This window comes from Drosophila navojoa, chromosome X (assembly GCF_054131105.1).
Source record: "Drosophila navojoa isolate 15081-1374.11 chromosome X, UAZ_NAV_1.0, whole genome shotgun sequence".
In the NCBI taxonomy this organism is placed as follows: Eukaryota; Metazoa; Arthropoda; class Insecta; order Diptera; family Drosophilidae; genus Drosophila; species Drosophila navojoa.
The window spans coordinates 11,094,487-11,114,997 of NC_142895.1; the positions used below are offsets into that span (position 1 = coordinate 11,094,487).

General features: G+C 45.2%; 2 protein-coding genes and 1 pseudogene across 5 annotated transcripts; 2 read left to right on the forward strand and 1 right to left on the reverse strand.

Moving 5' to 3' along the window:
* The first annotated feature begins 103 nt into the window (after positions 1–103).
* On the forward strand, positions 104–2,499 carry Cdc50 (cell cycle control protein 50A). 2 transcript variants are annotated; one of them, XR_001925915.3, is made up of 7 exons: positions 104–320; positions 634–902; positions 971–1,163; positions 1,224–1,559; positions 1,627–1,792; positions 1,944–2,027; positions 2,163–2,499. XR_001925915.3 is itself a non-coding variant. In XM_018109423.3 (6 exons), exons 1-6 carry the CDS (start codon positions 260–262, stop codon positions 2,209–2,211), a joined length of 1,074 nt encoding a protein of 357 aa, XP_017964912.1. In that variant the 5' UTR covers positions 105–259; the 3' UTR covers positions 2,212–2,499. The 2 variants fall into 2 exon arrangements, 1 of the variants encoding a protein (XP_017964912.1); XM_018109423.3 differs by lacking the exon at positions 1,944–2,027 and having other exon boundaries at positions 105–320.
* Positions 2,394–20,371, reverse strand: hang (hangover). Of its 3 annotated transcripts, XM_018107492.3 has the most exons (8): positions 19,672–20,370; positions 12,948–13,274; positions 11,714–11,860; positions 9,402–11,130; positions 7,880–8,883; positions 7,153–7,797; positions 5,012–6,860; positions 4,605–4,901 (listed from the first exon to the last, which is right to left on the reverse strand). In XM_018107492.3, exons 1-8 carry the CDS (start codon positions 19,909–19,911, stop codon positions 4,879–4,881), a joined length of 5,964 nt encoding a protein of 1,987 aa, XP_017962981.2. In that variant the 5' UTR covers positions 19,912–20,370; the 3' UTR covers positions 4,605–4,878. The 3 variants fall into 3 exon arrangements, with proteins under 3 accessions (XP_089119541.1, XP_030244121.1, XP_017962981.2); XM_089263415.1 differs by having other exon boundaries at positions 2,394–6,860; positions 9,414–11,130; positions 19,672–20,371; XM_030388261.2 differs by having other exon boundaries at positions 2,394–6,860.
* LOC149090597 (uncharacterized) lies at positions 16,306–19,702 on the forward strand (annotated as a pseudogene).
* Positions 20,372–20,511: the final 140 nt, after the last annotated feature.

The window sequence follows — 20,511 nt, forward strand, 5'->3', positions numbered from 1 at the left end:
ACCTTTTAATCATGTGTATAAACGTTTTTGAATTAATTCTTATTAATATGCCAGTGTTAAAATGCGCGGTACATTGCAGTAATATTTATTTGCTTTTTCTTATCGATATATGTATATCGATAAGCAGCACTAAAACGCGAAATTTATTGTATTATTTACGTATTTGGGTGAACGATTTTGCGACGAGTAGTCTAGTTTGAAGTTTGTAATCCGAAAATATTGACGCATCGGTGGCCGCTAGCACTGTGTAGAAGACGCCATGTCAACGCAAAATGTGGGAAATGAGGAAAATGCAGCCACAAAGTCAAAACGACCTTCAGGTGAAAATTTAATAGACATACACCATAAATACACAATACACTCACACTCAAGTAACAAGTTGTTGTTACTTTTGCTGTCGCTACTGGAGCACCTTGAGCCCTACCTACCTACCTACCTTAGTATTATGCCCGTGAGTGCGTGCGTGCGTGTGATTGTGATAAGGAAACTCAAAAGAGTGACTAATACTGAAAACAAACCGAGTGCTTATTGAAAGTGTGATCGATTTTTAAAGGCGAGCCTTCAACAGCCACCCTCGTTCCACCTGCATACATGAATCACACCCATTAAACACGTTAAGTGTTTATTTTACAGATTCAGCTTTCAAGCAACAACGACTGCCCGCCTGGCAGCCAGTGCTGACCGCACGAACTGTTCTGCCCACCTTCTTTATCATTGGTATCCTATTCGTGCCCATTGGCGTGGTGCTGCTGCACTTTTCCAACTCAGCCAATGAGCTCATCATCGACTACACCAGGTGCAAGCAGGTGGGCTCTGATAAGACCTGCGCTGACTTTCTGGAGAGCACAACTGCCGGCCAGTGCTTGTGCGAGATACCCTTCAATCTAACGGAAGATTTCCTTGCAAGTATCCAAATTCAAGTCACCTGTATAAATTATGCTAAATAGTTTTTCTCTTTTAATTCAAACAGGGCACCGTTTATATGTACTATGGCCTAACTAACTACTATCAGAACCATCGACGCTATGTGAAATCACGCGATGATGAGCAGCTGTTGGGCCATCTGTCCCTGACCCCCAGTTCAGACTGCACACCCTTTGCCTATGCGGACGACGGCAGACCGATTGCGCCATGCGGAGCCATTGCCAATTCCCTCTTTAATGGTAATTGGTAACAGTTTTAAAATTATTCTCAAATTCAAATCGTGTCACTTTTTTTTACAGACACGTTGACATTGAGTCAGGGCAGCACAGAAATTAAATTATTAAATACTGGCATTGCATGGCCATCAGATAAACGTGTCAAATTCCGTAATCCCCCCGGAAACCTATCGGAAGCATTGAAACCCTTTTCGCCACCTATCTTCTGGAAGCAACCTGTCGACGAATTGGACCCGCAAAATCCGGCCAACAATGGTTTCCAAAATGAGGATCTAATCGTATGGATGCGCACGGCTGCCTTGCCCAGTTTTCGTAAGCTCTACCGCCGCCTGGACCAAACAAACAACAGCTACTCGAAGGGGCTGAAAGCGGGCCAATATACGCTAAAAATTAAGTACAGTAAGTGACATTGAAAACATTTATTATAGACTATAGATATATTATATACTGTATATTGTGATTTCAGACTATCCTGTCGTATCGTTTGGTGGCACCAAGCGTATGATCCTATCGACGACCTCTGTGCTTGGCGGTAAAAATCCATTCTTAGGCATTGCCTATATTGTTGTGGGTGCTATTTGTGTGGTACTTGGACTTGTGCTGCTCCTCATCCATATGCGGTGCAGTCGTAGGTAAGTTTGGCACAGCGGTTGCCGCTGCCATCATCTCTTTATCCCTTTAACCAGGCGAATCTCTGAAATCTCACTAACCATTATCAATACAAAAACTAAATACATACATACATGCATACATACTTTCCATTTCCTTACCCTCATCATACAGCTTTGACTTCATTTGAAGCTCAAGTACCTCAAGCTCCATCAAAGCAAAAAGATCTAAATGGCTGTCGAATTTACCGAGCATTTGGTGCGCGATAAGTATTACCATTTACCATTTATCGTCGGCTTATCAGCGCCAATTAAATGATTACAAGCCTTGCATTTAAAAATATAACTAATCAACTTTTCTTTCTTCTATATACATTTATATACCAATATATAGCAGCAATATGGAGATGATCAGCGTCAATCCGCACACCCAGTACTCGTAGAGGCATGGAATTCGCTTATGATAGTATTTTGTGGCGGAGCTCCTCTTGCGCCTGTGCACCATATATATTAAGCTATAGTATCTTTTTTAAGCGTAATAATTTATGAATGTTTTTTGCAACAGAATACACAATTAGTTTCTATTAGTATTTATGTATAACACTGAACGGCATCGTTGGCTGTGTTTGTTTTTTTTTTTTTTTTTTTTTTGTATTTTTGTTACCGTATTGTAATGTTAACTATGTTTTGCAATTTTAATTACATGTAACGTTTGTTAATGATTCCTCTAATTATGCCTTCTAAACTTCTATATACTAATGACCCATCAAGACCAAAAACATAGCTAAAATTCCCTAGAATGAAATGTTAACAAAAACAAAACTAAACAAAGAGAACAACAAAAAAACAAGAGAATTCAACCTTAGACTATGAGTGCCTATGCCGTCGTTTAGCAATTGGCATTATCAAATGTGTTTTGTATGGCAACCATTTTAAGCTGGCACCATTCAAGAATATATATGTATACATATATTATAAATGTAATGTGCATTGATATTTTATTAAAAGTGTGCAAACAAAGAAGTCTCTTTTATTACTTTTCGACCATCAGTGAGCGTGGGGAAATTCTTCCAGCAGTGTTGGAAATCGATAAATACCGCTGTCACCGAAGCTTGGCGCGCTGCAAACCTTTTTAAATGTGGGAAATTCATATTCAAAATGCATTTGTTTCATTCATGTTGTCTTTTTATTTAAATGTGTAATCTGGGCTTTTAAACTAGTTTTTCCAATTACATACATAAACCTTAAATTAGTTTTACAAGTAAAAGGTATGTTTTGCAAATCGCAATAATTAATTAATTATTTCGTAAGCGTAATTAACATATGCAGTATGCACTATTTTTCTTCACTTTTTTCTTCTTCTACTTTCTTCCTGTTTGTGTTTATGTTTTCCTCAATACGACGTATATGATTTGAATAATGAAGCATGAGAACGAATTATTTGTAAAATGCATCATTAAATATAAATAATTAATATACACATTACATACTAAATGTGTCATGAATTGGGGGGAGAAAAGTGCTAATGCTGTGTGTACGTGTGTGTGTGTGTGTGTGGCTTGTTTCTATGTGTGTGTTTTTATGGCAAACAAATTTACTTTTCATGTTACAAAATGCGTTCATCTCAACTTTGAATTTCACATAGCCAAATCAAGATAAATTACATCAAATTAAAAAAAAAAACATAATATATAAGTGCGTTACTGAAATTGAAATTAAATGTGCTTAGCTTAAACTATGCGAGTCCAGAGTTAGCCGAAAGTTACAAAAAGACGATAATATACATAAATATATATATGAAAATAATTTTACGAAAATTCACTGTCCGATCCAGACGTAAAAGTGAATTGTTTTTAAACTCGAAAATGCCTAAAATTTTTAAAAGGAATTTTCAAACGGTGGTTTCTCAAACCCAACGATAGGCAAAATGCAGAACTCTAAAACAAAAACAAAAGTAAAAACAAACAAAAAAAAAATCCAGAAGTCATATCATATATAAAATGTATGAAATTTCTACAACTAAATTTAGTGTTAGCTTTTGTAATCTTGTTTCATTTTGTTTTGCTCACTTTTTATAGTATTTTATTTTTTATTGTGTTTGCTTTGGTGCGTCGTCATCGTCGTCGTTGTTATTTCTCGCCAGACAATTTCAAACTTTTCATTAACCTCTTAAGTATTTGTATTCATTCTCTAAAGACTTATGTACGTACGTTTATATATAGTTAAGATATATATATGTATATATATCTCGCTTAACTAACTAAAACTCAAAACTGGAGACGCGTTTTAGCGCCTGTTTGTTGTCTGCGGTACCAACTAATTTAACATGTAAAAAAAAAGTTATATGTATATATATATATATATATAATGTGGATATATGTAAGTATGTACTATCGTGTTATATCATATCAAATATGTAAGCTTAATTTGTCTGCATTTGTGTGTGTGTATGTGTGTGAATTCAGCAGGCAATATGATTTATATCAACTACAAGAAAAAAAAAACGTTTGTTGTATTTAACACACATACACGCACACACATGCACACAGTTCTCCTTTTGTACATGTGCATGACTGTGTGCGCGCGCGTGTATGTGTATGCATGTAGTTGTGCATGGGCGCGGGGATGTGGGTGTATGCGTGTGTGTGCGTGTGTGTCTGTGTGTGTTTTTGACAATGGAATGCGTTGCGGATGTGTGCGATGAGTGCGATTGATTTTGTTGTGTTTTGTTTTTTTGTACATTTTCGTGTTTGCAAGCTCAGTTCAAGCTGTTTGTTGCATCAGCCGCTGCAGCGGCAACAGTTGCTGTTGTGGATCTTGTTGTTGCTGCTGTTGTTGTTGCTGTTGCAGCAGCGGCACCTTCACCTTTCGTTGCATCCAAGCCGGACTTTTTGGTTTTACTTTTGCTGCTATTATTATTATTGGTATTTTTATTATTATTGTTATTGTTGTTGTTGTTATTGTTGTTGGTCCTGTTGCCGCTGTTGCTGCTGTTGCTGCTGCTGTTGCTGGTGCTGCTGCTACCAGCGCCGGCACCGATTCTTCTGCTATTGCTGGCGCTGCTGTTGCTGCCGCTGCCACCCGCCGAGGGCCCATTCAGAAAATGGCTTTTAATATGTGACTGCAGTTGCTCCTGAGAATCGAAACAAAGTTGACATAGATCACACGTATAGCTGGAATTAGACTGATCAGCGGCAGCGGCATGTGCCGCTGATTTAACTACTGATTTTTTACGCCGCTCACCAATTGAATGCGATGTTGTTGTTGACTCGCTCTCCGATGATGATGTAGCATCACCATCCACATCACCATCCACATCAGCATCAGCAACACCATCATCATCATCATCATCAGCCTCACCGTCGCCGATGCTGATGCCGCTGACCATCACAGCACCGTCACGACGACGATTGTTGACGCCATCGACGTCGTCATCGACATCGTCGTCGTCATCCTCCTCGTCATCGTCGTCCTCATCCATATCTTCCTCAACATCATCATCGTCATCATCATCATCATCGTCGTCCTCAACAACACCACCATCGACACCAACCACATCGTCGTCCTCATCCTCCCCATCATCTTCTTCAATAATATCATCAATGTTCATCGCTTCACCCTCCACACCCTCCTCGTCATCGTCCTCCTCCTCATCCTCCTCGGAGCTATGCATTACCAGCACCGCCGACTGCCCCGCCTTCGACTTGGCCGCGGCGAGCTGCTGCGGCATCTGTTTGCCATTCCCGTTCAGCTTGGCGCTGTCCGAGCGCGAGTAGTCAAAGTTGAGGCGTCTCGGCTGCTGCTGCTGCTGTTGCTGCTTGCTATTGGCATTGGCATTGGCTGCCAGCTGCTGGTGCTCATCGGTTGTATTGCCATCGTCATCGTCCTCATCGTCGTCCAGCTCCTCGACAATGCCATCCTCTTCGATGACTTCCTCAATGAGATCGTCATCATCATCATCGTTGGCAGCGACGCTATTGCTGTTGCTGTTGAGGTTTTGTTGTTGCTGCTGCTGCTGCTGCTGTTGTTGTTGTTGTTGCTGCTGCTTCTGCTGCTGCTGTTGTTGTTTTTGTTGCAGCAATTGCTGTTCGACAACATTGCCATCCACATCTTCTTCGTCATCATCATCCTCATCGTCAACATCGCCTTCATCATCATCATCGTCCTCCTCATCATCATCAGCACTCGTGCTCTCTCCTTCGCCACTATCGCTCTCATCATCATCATCCTCATCCATATCACTGCCATCGTCCTCCTCCCCCTCATCATCATCCTCCTCAGCATGATCATCATTGGATGCCTGCTGTTGCTGTTCCTTCTCCTTCTCCTGCTGCTGCTGCTGTTGCTTCGTTGCCACCTTCATTGTCGCCTGCTCCTCCTCCAGCTGCTTATCCTTATTCACTCTGCCGCCAGCTGCTGCCGCCGCTCGCACTGTGCCCTTTGCAGCCGTTGCTGTTGCTGCTGCTGCTGCTGCTGTTCCAGCTGCCGTCTTCGCCTTGTTGGGCAGCACGGGCGCCTTGCTGACGGTCGCCACCGGCACTATCACATCCTCTTTGAGATGATTGTTAATATGATTGATGAGCTTCTCCTTGCGCGACAAGTACTCGCCGCACAAATCACAGCCCCATTGGAATGGACAGAAGGGACGCACCACCTTGGCGTCCGCCAGCTTATGCTCGATCCACTGCTCTTTGGTATCGAAGCGTATATCGCCGCAACGCCGGCACGTCAGCGGCTCATCCACCTCAATCACCGGCGGCTCTGGCAGATTGCTGACCTCGTGCTTGTGCAGCTCGTACATGTGGCGTCGCAGGTTGTTGTTGCTAATGAATGTGGAGGCGCAGTATTCGCATTTCAGTTCACGTTTCCGCTTCAGCGATTTGCTCGAGCTGCTGCTCGACGTGTTGTTCCGCTGTTGTTGTTGTTGTTGATGCTGCTGTTGCTGTTGCTTCTGGTGTTGTTGCTGGTTGGGCATCAGGCCCACTGCATGCAGCTCGCGTAGCATCGATGAGGAGCTCAGCGAATTGTTGTTGTTGTTGTTGTTGCTGCTGCTGTTGTTCAGCGTTGTCGCTTCGCCGTCGATGATGAGATTCTAAATGTACAAATATAAAGGAAATTAGTAAAACCACACAAGACTGCACCACTCGAAACGGGTGGTGCTGCTGCACACATTGTAAATTCTATTAAAGTGTTTCATTTTTTTTTTTTCCTATTTCTATTTTAGTTTTTTTTCTTTCATTAGTTGTTGTTTATTTTTTGCGACTGGTGCGGAGGCAACAAAGAACAAACGTTATTAATTTGACGCACACGAATGGATCCGCAGACGGTATCGTGGGATCCATCCACACAGATTTCACCTCGCTGCACAAGCCCAAAAAGCTCACCTGCTTGCTATCACCTCTGAAATGCCACTTGCGATGCACCTTGAGCGCAATCACCTGGGGGAACGTCTTGGCGCACAAATCGCACGCGTATTCCCCATTCTCGTTCTGGCGCTCCACCTTGAATTGACCCACATCGGCGGGGCCATCGTCGAACATGGCCGCCAACGGATTGTCCACATACAGATCCTGTTCGTGCTTCTGTATGTGCTTGGTGAACATCTCCTGGTCGGTGAAGCGTGCCCCACAAATGGTGCACGCCACCTCCGGTATGCGTATCTTTATTGTGCTCGCACTTATCGTATTTGGATTGCTGCTGCTTGTGCCGCTGGTGGCTGCCGCACCGTTGCCACCGTTGCTGTCGCTGCCCACGCCACCATCGTCCACCAGCATCAGCTGATCGTCCTCCTCCTCATCGTCATCGTCGCCCGTTTTGTGCTTGAATACGGCCCGCTGCTGTTGCAGCTGCTGCTGCTGCTGCTGGTGTTGCTGCTGCTGATCCTGCTGATGGGCGCCGGTGGCAGTGATGGGCTTCCGGTTGCAGGTGGGCGTATGATTCTCCAGCATCTGTCGATCGAAGAACATCTTACGGCAGAGCGTGCACTCCACGGGATCTGGCACTTGCGGATGCTTCTTATAGCGATGCACCTATGGAATATGCATATATATATATATAATCATATAGATGTTGTCTAGTCTGCAATCCACTGCTTGGAATGGCCACACTCACCCAGAGGCTCTTGCGTCCGCTGTAGACATTGCCGCAATCCTTGCACGAATAATCATTCGAATCGAACTCGTCGTGCGAATTGATGTGGATGGCTAGCTTCTTGTTGGTGTTAAAGTTGGAGGGGCAGTACTTGCACTGGTACCAGTAGAGCGGCAGGACGGCACCCGCTCCGGCTCCGGCCGTACCCGATGTGTCCGCCAGTTCAGCAGCTGAGGTAGCGGTAGATGATTTGGTTGCCGATGATTTGGAGCCAGCATCATGGGACTTGTGCACGCTGCGCTTGTGCTGCTGCAGCTCCAGCTCCGAGCTGTAGACAATCGAGCAGATGTCGCACTCGAACTGCTTCACAATCATCTCGTCCTTGATGGCCCGCCCGTGCACCTTGAACAGATGCACCTTCAGGCCCTTCTCGTAGGCGAACTCCGCATTGCAGAGCTTGCACTTGATGAACTGTACGTTCTGCACCTGATGGTCGGTGAGCATGTGATAGCGATACGATTTCTTCGAGCTGAATCGCCGCTGGCAGATGCGGCAGCGCATGCGCCGAAAGCGACGATCCGCCGCCTGGTCCAGACTGCGCCGGAACATGGCCTGCTCCTGTGGCGTCTGATGCACCATGGCGGGCGGTAGTCCACTGCCCGTTGTTGATCCACTGCCGGCTCCAGCTGCACTTGTCGCAGCCGTCCCACCGCCTCCGCCTCCTGCTCCAGCTGCAGCGCTCGTCGACGACGTCGCTGCCGACGTGTCCAATGGCGGCGTGGCGGTAATTGTCAAAGATTTGGGCGTCATGCGATTGGCAGCCGCCAGCGCTGCATTCGTTGCCGTTGCGGCCGTATAATGCGAGCGCATGTGATTCGATAGCCCAATGTTGTTGCTGAACACCGCATTGCAGATGAGGCACTCCTTCTGCTGGTTGGCAATGCTCATGTTGATGCTGCTGTTGTTGCTGCTGTCATCCAATCGCATCTTTTTGGCAACGCTGCCGCTTTCCTCCTCATCCTCATCTGTCAAGAGTGGAGGGGAACAGAGAGACAGAGAAAGAGAAAGAGAGATAAATCATTAACACAAGATTTTCAATATGGCTTAGACAATCGCCCCAGCTTACATATAGGCCTATATATACACACATATATAAACAAGTAATATCTGGACAATAGTCATTTTATATGAGAGTCGCATGGAAAGGCGCGCTTAGCTAGTCAAAATTCAGAATTCATCATATTACATAGCTTTCATTAAAGTTATAGAACTATGAGAATTGCATAGAGCGGCAGGCGCAGCTCTGAACAGATTTAGAGTTTCATTTACTTGAAATTCGAAGTATTTGAGAATCGCATAGAACGGCGCGCCAACTCTAAACATATTCAACTAAATCTTTCGTATTATGCAGATATTGCCCATATACATATATGTATATATATTCAGCAGAAAGCATGTTGCTGGATGAGTAGGACATTGGCACACGGGACTTCACAGACTGGGTTGATGGATGTGATGGGGGGGTCGCCAAACAAAAAATTACCGAGTGTCCCACCATTTGTTATTGACATCAGATCCTTCATCACATAATCATAACGGCCCGTGTAGACGTTGGGCATGCTGCCATCCGCCAGCTTGACGGCATCCGCATTCACAATGTACTCAAAGCCGCCCGAATGACGATTCTTGTCCACGCCATGCACATTGATCATGTGCTCGCGCAGATAGGAGATTCGCGGATAGCCCAGGCCGCAGCGCACACACTTGTACGTTTCGGGCAGCTTATTGGGATGCTTCGACTCCATGTGGCGCAGCACGTTGTTGTAGTTGTTGTACTGTTGCCCACAGATCGGGCACACCTGTGGCATGCGGGAGAAATACTGCGATTTGGGTGCATCACGACTGCCGGATGTGGAGCCGCTGGCACCGATTCCTGCTGCTGCTGCTGTGCCGCCTGCCGCCCCACCAGATGGCTTCGGTGTCGAGGTGAAGGCCGCTTCTGCGGCATTGTTATTGTTGTGGGTGCTGCTGCGTGACTCATCATTCGATGATTGACTTATGCCAATGCCCAAGGCGCCCAACAGGCTGCGTTTGCCAGGGGAATGATCCATGCCGCCGCTGTTGGCCGTCGAGGCATTGTCGCTGCTCACGCCGCCCAGATGGTCCTGGTAGACGTGGTCGAGGAAACGCTGATGCGTATCCAGCTTGGCATCACAGGTCATGCAGCGCAGCCGCACAATGCACTCCATGTTGTTGTAGTGGCGACGCCGGTCCACGGGATCGGCAAAGTCCAGTCCACAGAAGGTGCACTGTATCGAGTTGTTGTCCTTGCGCTGCACATCCGCATGCTTGTCGTATACGTGGGTGCGGAACTCGTGCTTGGTGCGAAAGCCCTTCGGGCATAGTTTGCACTCATACAGCTTGTTCACCAGCAGCTCCTTGGCACGCAGCTTCTCTGGCCGCTCCGATGAGGTCTCGTGCCCAGCGGACGCAGCTGCAGCAGTTGCCGCTTGGCCAACACTCAAGTCGGCCGAGACAGCCACACCAGATGCGTTGGCGTGCGAAAAGTTTGGCTGCTTGAGGCGCAGCGCGTTGAGCACGCGATACAGATTGATGCAGTTGCGCTTCTTCAGATGCGATATGAACAGCGCCTTCGAGTCGTTCATCTTGAGGCAGTTGAAGCACAGATTGCGCGGCAGCAGCGGATACTTTTTGCGCACATGCGCCATGAAGTTCTTGTAGGTGTTGAAGTACTTATTGCAGCAGCGACACGTCATCGTCTGGTATTGCTCCAGAAACTCGTTGTTCTCCTGTATGAAGTCCACTTTGTCGCGGGTGAGCAGATGCTGATATTGCTCTGGATTGTCGTAGTCGAAGCCGCCGTTTTCGCATTTGATGAACGTATTCATTACCACCTGGCGATATTTTTGCGCTGATATGTTGCCGCCGGCGGCGGCTTTGGTTGCCTCGGCGGTGGCTGCCGCCGCCGCTGCGGCACGTTGAATTTCCAGAGCGGCGGCCAGGGCTGGCGTCGGTTTTGTGATGGGCGTATTGTTGGGTGAATCTGTCGACAATTGAAACAGATTCGGATGCAGATTACGTTCGTGGCGTCGGGCATTCGCGCGCGTCGAGAACTGCAGACTGCAAGCCCGACAGCTGGCCACCTTCGAGTCGCCGGCGGCGGCCACGTTTGCAACCGCGCTGGCGGGCAGAGATGCCGCCGCCGCAACCGCCGTCACGCCGTGTTGCGCCGTGTAATCATAGTCGGAGGTCTGTTATGCAAAAAGCGAGACAAAGAGAGGGAGAGAGATGCAAAATTGAGATTATCCAACTGACATACATACATATCATTTATTTATTTTGCATTGCTATTGCATGCGTGAATCATTTCTGGCATCAACTCCAATTACAAAATTGAGTTCAAAATTGTACAATAATTCTTGCGCCTACTGGTTAATTGACTATCTCAATTAATTCCTTAATTGCCTCCAATTCAGATTGGGTCCAAACCCATTCCCATTCTTTAATATTAATCGACAATTATCGAACAACTTTGATTGCTTTATTTCTCAACTGTTCAGAATGTACGCACAAAAATCCCAATTTGATTGTAGGTATTTGAAATAGCAAAAGGACGCATTTTAAGTGTTGAAAATTCCGCAAAATCCCATGGATTATGATTTTTTGCTTGCTCTTGGTATTTTAAGTAATCCTAAATTAGTGCGTTTTTGCTTGTTTTGCCTTTTCACTTGTATCGTTCGTTGCATGCTTGAATATATATATATACGTATGTAACTCATATTTATTTATAATATTTAAATTCAGGGTTCAATATGTTAATGTTTGATTGTTTACCATTAGTGGCACATCGCCCTCATGCTCGGAGCGCTCTAGGAACATTGTGGGATCCATCATGTCATCGGATTCGTCTATGCACTTCATTTGAAAGTCATCGTCTGTATCGTCAATAGGCTCATCCTTGATCGGCACGGCGGGCAGCGGCTGTAAGCGAAACACACGCACGCAAGCGCGATAAGTTGATAATGACGGGCTAATTCAATATATAAGGTATATGTATATGTATATATATATTTTTACATATATATATATATAAATATAGAAAGAGATAAATATATAAAATTTATTGCAATTTGTAGAACAAAAAATATACACTGGCTGATGCATCTGGTGAGGTTGAGGGAGTTGGTTGTGTATGTGACTTGTGGACACGCTTGCGAATGCACGATACAATTACATTATAGGAATAGCGCCTGAAAAAGCGCAGCTGCTGGGCAGCGCTCTGCAGCGTCACCGGCATAAGCAGAGGAGTCGTGACTGCGGCTGTAGCTGCGGCTGCGGCAGTCGCTGCGGCAGAGACAGCACTAGGCGCAGCGGCGTTGCTGGTTATTGTGGCAGCCGGCAGCGGCGGCAACTGCGGCGTCGACGGCGGCAATGACACTGGTACTGGCAACGGCACTGGCAACGGCAACACGCTGCTATGTTTCTGCTGACTCTGACTCGCATTTGTATTCGGATTCTGATTCGGATTCTGGCTAAAATCAAGTGGCAGCGGCAACGGCAAAGGCAACGATGCCAGTTTAGCACCAGCAGCAACAGTGTCAGTCGGCTGCTGCTGCGACGGCGTCGGCAACAGTGGTGGTAGCGGTGGCAGCGGAGGCACCGCTATATCCAGTGGCATAAACAATTTCGGCTTAAATTTGACCAATCGCTGGCCAGACATTGTCGCCTGTTGCTGGCGTCGCGGCTGACGAATGCGACTCATGCGCTGATGCTGCGCTTGTTGGGTATGTTGTTGATGGTAATGTTGTTGCTTGACACGTTGCTGATACTGTTGATATTTGCGCTGTTGCTGCTGATGCTGCTGGGTTGACGTTGTTGCCAATGCTGCTGCCGCTGACGGCACCTGTAATAAAAGGGTCTGCAGCGTTTGCTGTGATTCCGCCGCCGCGCTCGTTGCTCTTGCTGTATGCTGCACCGGCTGCTGCTGCTGTTGTTGTTGCTGTTGCTGCTGTTGTAACTGCTGTAGCTGTTGTTGTTGTTGCTGTTGTAGCTGTTGCTTTGGACTCACATAAACTGTTAACGATTTGCGTTTCTTCAACGACGGTATGCCATCCAAAATGTTGGCGGATGCCTTTTCAGCTGCAATCGATGCCGAATCGATATTCGATTCGAGCTGCTGCTGCGGCTGTTGCTGTTGTTCAATGGAGCTTCCATTCTCCGTTTTGTTCAAATCCAAGTATCCCAGTAGCGTCTGTTGCTTGTTTTTATCGCTGTCCAGCCACTGCCGTTGCTTCGACTGTGAGCTGAGGCAGCGATTCTTAAAGCTCTGCCAAGAATTCAAATAGCTGATGCAGGCATGGCAAATATGCAGCGACAGACGATCCAATGGCGTGATCTGAAAATATATAGAGATATAAATCATATTAGAATGCATCCGTTATAATTAGCATAACTTAAATATCTATCCAAGTTACTGTTACTTTTTAAAAAATTTGACAAATGATTTCCATATTTGCTCATCTCTAACTTAAGTAATTATTCCGTCATTTTTAGCTCATTTATACAGTGTCAGTGTGACCATATGACCATTCCCAAATGTAATTAATTTGTACTATTAATTGATTCACATATTCTCTTAGCCCAATTGCATTAAATAATTAGTAGCTATGTGAGTCTCTACATTAAATTTGCGTATTTTCTGTTTGGTTTAACTAGCATAGGCCCACATAGTTTTATACACCCTAATGCATTGGGGATGCAAAGTCATCGCCATTGTCAGCCCCGCATCCTAAAATTAATTTACTCACACCTTTGTCTAGGTTTAAACGGTTTGGGGTTTCTTCGTACATGGCTCTAGCATTCCAAGCGGTAGCTAAAGCAGCGGTAAACCTACAATGCCTTTAAGTGCGTCTATTAATGTCAATGACCTGCATATAATTATATGCAAAACTCAGTATTGCTACAGACCACATACGCACTTATGCACACACACACACAAGATTGCATTTCATATGAGTGTCCCATGTCCTTTCGCCTGATAGCGATTTGTGTTTGAGTGTGCGTATGTATTGATATCGACGTACACATATATACAGCCATGTAAACAGTGGTATGCAAGTATATACCTTATTATGTGTTTGGCTATGTATAACTTGACTGATGCAAATTAGGCATATGAACATCTTATTGTTGTTGCTCATCTAGCTTACTGCTATGTTGTGTACATAATATGTTTTTAATTGTCTGTGGCATGAGACCATTTTGGCTTTTCAATTAAAAGTATGTGGATGGGTAATACAACTTAATTATAAATATACATAGTATATTGATATTGGTACACTGCTCGTGCTTGAGAAAGGAGGTTAGACTACGCATGGAAACTACGATTTTTCAAATAATTTTAATATATTTATGTATACATCCACACATATGTATGTATGTCTGTATATTTGCTCGAATGAATAAATTATTAAGTAGATCTTAATTCGCGATAAATATAAATGCCTGAAGCCGTTATATAAAATATTGTTGTTCTACTAAACAATTTGTTATAAAAAAATCGCTTTATTCCCTCTATTATTACATATGTATGTATATTATTTATACATATGTATTTAATTATTGTATACATGTGATACTTTAAGTTTGCGAAAATATCGCAAATAGTAGACTATCGCTCTTTTGTAAGTATCGATAACAAGTGGCCATAGTGGCCAAATTTAAATAAATCACGAAAATAAAAATCAAAACAGAAGCGAAAATAATCGTTGATTGTTGCTTTTAAGCCGGCAAACGCATTTGACAGCGTTTTTAATATACATATGTACATATATATGTATATATACATATGTATGTTTTGTTTCTGCACTGCACACACATATTTGCATATGTATATACAAATTTGTGTAACTGCTTATTTTTGCATCTTCATTTGTTTTTGTAATGCGTAAAAACAAACAGAAGTCGCGCCCATGCCGCTACCTCACATTTCCACACGCCACAGCATACGTGAGATGAGTGTGTGCGTGTTGGGTATAGTATGTAAATTCAATATACATACGTACATATACATGTGTATATACGTACATACATGCATAAATACGCAAGCATATACATCCGCGCTTATATACAAATGCCTTATGTACCCACTTGAATCCTGCAATGCTCGTCCTGCCGAGCGCCCCCCGCCCCACTTCGGCTTTGAAGGGTTTCGATAATATGTTGTTCATTCACCTTGTTACATACTATACCCAAACCAAGCCGCCCGCACGGCGACATCCTGTTGGGCACATCTCTTTCTCAAGTGCCACCGAGGCAGGAACACCACCAAAAGTCTTTGCCCTAAGGGGCCAAGGGGTGATGGTGACTTTAATAGACATTATTAATATTACTCTTGTTGGTGATGGCTTTTGTTGTCAGCGGTAAATGTTCATTTGAATTAAATACGAAAATAACGCTATTTTAACAATTGCTGACCACAGGAATAGAAAAATAGAAAAGCCAGAAAGAAGAAGATAGTTGTTGCCGAATTTGATAATTGCATAGACCATTTGGTATTTAGTTACATAAAACGATATTTATTTCGGTATTTAATGCCACGCACTAACAGATGTTAAAGCAATTGCCATTAATTTGCAAAATCTACTCGTAAATACATACATACATACATATTCATATAACGCATTCTTTTCTTGATATTTATAGTTTATATGTATATATGCCTGTATTTCTAGCTGGTTTCGAAATATGTACATACATATATAAAGATTTGGTAACGCTAGTTGAATTATATATATACATGCATATATACAAATATTGTGTGAAGGGACTTTTGATTTGTGAAATTAATTGCAAGAAATCCGCTTGGGCTGCATATCAGCCAAAAGGCACAAATCGTTTTGGCAGCCAGGCAGCAGGCGTTTTAGAAAGTTGAAAAGGAAATCTTTCATCCATCAATACAAACAAGATGCAGAAGCAGCTGCCACAGTTGCCAGCTGCTGTTGCTGTATGTTGTTGACCACCAGGTGCAACAATCATCATCATCAGTGCGCTGCATCGCCATGACGGCAACACCAAGCTGAGAGAAGATGGTGCCCAGAATTAAAACGTCGCTTGGGCACAGCCTGTCCAGCAACGCCGCATGATCTTCGGAGCTGAACGAGTTTTGGGTTCTTGTTATCGTTTACATTTTGCTTCATTGCCGTATTTGCCTTTGTGCCCTTATTCGCTGTCAGCTGAGTATGTATGCATGCGTATGAGTATGTGTGTGCGTCTGTGTATGTGTGTCCTTTCCAACAAAAGTAACCCTAAGCATTAGCAGGCCCGTGTGCAGATCTTCACCGGTTGTTGTTGCTGTATTAAATTACACAGAAGCAGAATAACAACACTTACAACAACAACAGCAACGGCGATTACAAACTTTAGTCAAGTGCATTTGTCACTAGCTGATGCATCGATAAATTGTCTGGCCATCGATTTGCAATACGCTCTAAATGGGTGAATGGAAAGGCAAAGGCTTCTTTTTTTATATAGTATTATCAGTGCCATCTCTCTCTCTCTCTCTCTCCCTGTCTCCCACTCTGACTAATGGTCATGGCTATACCCGGACCAACCTTTTCACCCGAACGCTTCTGATCAGAGAAAGTTTTTTTGTTTTGCTTCCACCTGAACTTGACTTGCATGGGCATGGATGATGTGTATCCGAAATTCGATGCGGGACGCAGACACAACTGGTAACAACTGCAACTCCCATGCCCAGGTTAATCTGCTTGAACAGAGCGACCGAAAAAAAAAAACAAAAAAAAAAAAAAACACTCGTATATATGTATATACGTTTGTAGCTGCCCTGCCCTCTGCTGTTCTACTCTGTGCTTTGTGCGTGTGCGTCTGTATGTGTGTGTGTGTGAGTGTGTACATGTGGTCCGCCTCCAGATAACAAGCGAACCGCACAGCGATGACGCCAACCAAATGGTCGCTTGTGTGGAAATATTTGAAAGTGTGTGTGTGTGCGCGCATGTATTGGTTGAGCTGCTGCTGCTGGTGTATTCACCATGAAATCGAGCCAAAGCGAAACCAAAGAGCAACCTAGTGCCAGCACCAAGCACCAAGCACACGCAGCAGCAACGTGTCGACAACGACGACGGCGACGACGCCGACGTAGATGATGATGTCGTTGCCGGGGGCGCAGTCCAGAGAGTCATCGCCGTCGTCGCTGAGCAGCGGGCAACCATTTTGTGTTGAACGAAAAGTGGATGACGAGGGCGACTCTGGTACTGGGTTCGCCTGAATGGTTGGTTGCCTGCCTGCTTGCCTGCCTGCGAGCTGCTTGCTGGTTGCTGGTTGCTCGTCGGGCTGCCTGCTGGCTCAGCTGTGTGCTCTGTGCTCTGTGTCTGCCTGAAAGAATCAATAACCGAGCCGAGAGCACCAGGCAACAAAGCGTCGCTAGCGAAGCCCACAAATCCAAAAGGCAGTTTCATGCGCCGTCTTTCTTTTCATTCCCATTTCCCTCTTCACGCGTTCACGATATATATGTATGTATATATATATTTATATATACATATGTTTCTCGCTTCTCCTTTGTGCGACTGCTTTGCCCCAGAGGTGCCTGCACCGGATATCATGAGCCCAGCGAGGAGTCACAAATGGAAGCCAGTGAAGGACACGACAAGAGCGCGCGCGCAAGCATGAGCGGAAAAGTAGAGAGAGCGAGAGCGAGCGACTGTGCAAGAGAGTCAGCGTTGAGGCAAGGGGGCGGACAGGCCAGATGAGAGCGAAACGGAAATAGACTGGACGCTCGCTGGGCATGGTTGCTGATGCTGCTTCTGATGCTGATATTAATCGAGACTTGGAACTGGGCAGCAGCCGCAGCTCTGCCATGCGGAGCCGAAGCCAGAATCGCCAGCGTCGCTGCTACAATGGCGGCGAATTCCATGGAAGCGAGGCGAGCACAAAAATTATACGTAATTGCTCTGGCGCTGGGCAGGCACAGCAGCAACGGCAACCACAGCCGATATGAAACGAACCAAGCGCGACCCAAGCTCCATACACACATTCACATATACTCACACTCACACACACAAACACATCACATCGACACATACACATGCACGCACGAGCGTCTCCTCCTCCTGCCCTCTCTGGGCACAGCGCTCTCAATCTCGTCGATGGTGACGGCCTCGAACATTTTGTTGCCGTTGAATGGCCGTTCGGGCGCCGCTGCCGCTCATTGTGCTCTACGTTTTGTGCTGCTTATTCGTGCCGTGCGTTCTTAGTGCTTAGTGATGGTCGAAGATACAACATTTTAATATAGCACGAAATATTTATCATATGTCAGCCATTGTTATTAATTTTGGTCCTTGCTTATTGCATTTATCGGAAAATTACAAATTGCACAACTTTTAAGTAATGTTCGATAAGTTTCGCTTTTCAGTTTTGAAGTGGGCAAGCACGCACTTGACCCATCTCTAATTTTGAGCTGAGCGGCAAAAACATTTCAAACTGGGGAATAGGGAAAATGTAGAAGAAGCAGTACAAGCACAAACAGGCAGCCGCAGCAGCGGCAACAAAAATATGTAAATAATAAACAATAAGCATAGTTTGTTGTTATTATTAATGTTGGGCTTTTGCTCTTGCTTTTGATTCTGCTTTTTGCCGGCCAATTCTAACCTCAATGCTTTGTATGTACGGGAATAGGAATGACCATTGCTGAATCCCACAGCCACGCCAGCTGCTCATGGTTTGGTTTGTGCTCAGTTTCATGCCAACGTAGCACACGAAATGCCGATGATGATGACGCCGACGACGACGACGACAACGACAACGACGTTAACGTCGGCAATCGAGCAGCGAGCGACAAACCAGCCAAGCAAGCAAGCAAACAAGCAAGCGGCAGCAGCAGCCAGCCACAGGCAACGCCAGCGACAACCACAACGACAAAGTTACACCAATACCAATAAACGGCGATGGCCGTCGCGTCGTCGTCGCCGTCGTCGGGCATCGTGACTTGGCACTTCAAGCAAAGCCAGAGGCAGACGGCACAGAGCCGGAGCACACGGCATGGCACGGCATGGACAAGCACAAATGCGAACGAACGCTCGATTCCGTTTCCATTTCCAATGATGATGATGTTGCTCACGGGCAAGTGCCATTTTAGACGGGGGAATGAGGCAGAGGTGGAGATTGGATTGTATTGGGTAGAAGAGAATGCTGGCGTTGCCGTTGCTGCTGCTGCAGCTGGCAACGAACGAAACAACGTTTGGCTCGGTCTCGTCGTCGTTGTCGTCATCGCCAGTGCTTGCACAATCAAATGGGGCCAGCCAGTAGCAGAGCAGCAGCGGCAGCTCGCGTCTGATGAGGCATATTTTACTTTTGGTTTCGCATTTAACCTCACTTTCTGGCTACTTTTCTTCTTTTTCTTTTTTTTTTTTTTGGCCAGCGAGCGCTAGGTGCAGTTGTCGATATTAGAACTGTTATCGATTATACACGCACAGACAGGAAATGCCGCTCGACAAGAGCAGGAGTAGATTACCCATCAGCACAGCTCGGGTGTGGCTGTGCTGGCTGCCTGCCTGCCGGCCGTTTGTTCCGGCTCCGAGCAACAACAGCAGTAGGGGAATGGGTACCAGCAGTCATCAGTGTGTATAACGGTTTCGCATTGAAGGAGCACACTGGCGCAGCAGCAGCAGCGCCAGCGACAGCAGGTAGAAATCGAATCGATGGCGACGTCGATGCCGTTGCCAATGTGTGTGGATGAGTGTATTACGTATGCCGCTGGCAACATTTGGTTTACTTACCTTGATATTTACGCAGTTGTGTATTTTAGTGGCCAACGGTTCCTTATCGGCCGCATAACTGTTAATGATCGAAATGCATTCGCTAGCGGGCGCAATGCATAGGCGACAGCAACTTTGTCGCGTGCGCTCCTCCATTGCTGTCGATGTGTTAGTTTCCCCAGCAGCCACTCCTGATCCAGATCCTGCTGCTGCTGGAATTGCTGGTGTTGCTGTGGTGGTGGTTGCGACAGCGTCGCACATTTTTGGATTATAATTAATATCTTCTTGTTGCTGTTCTTTCTTGCTTTGCTTTTTCGTTGTATATTTTGCACGTTTTCACTTTTATTTTGAATGGGGGCGCAACGCGTGAGCGTCGCTGCCGATTCCTCTCACTTTTTTTGTTGTATTTCTTTTTAATTTCTTTTTCTTTTTGCAAAATGGTTTTTGTCGCCTCGGCTGCGCGATTGCGGACACTTTTTCGTTGTGTCGTCACATTTCACATTTACTAATGCCTGGGCACGGGCTTGGGTATCGGTATCGGTTAGTCAAAACGACTCCGCCGTGGTCGTGTGTCCGTCTGCGTCTCAGTATGCAAAACAAAATTACACAGAAAAAAAAATGAAATGAACGCAGAGCCGAACGACTTCCAATGTGCACCTCTGAATACCACACGTCCGAACCTTGCGACGAAACAACAACAAATGATAATTGCTCTATGAACAATCGATGACACTGAAATCGAAAGGTTGGCTAATGTTATCCTGCTGTTACTGCTCAACAGCTCATGTTAACTAACAGCAAGACAAATTATCGATCATAAAAATATATAGCATTTTTCCGAATTCAATTTTGTGGGAAATT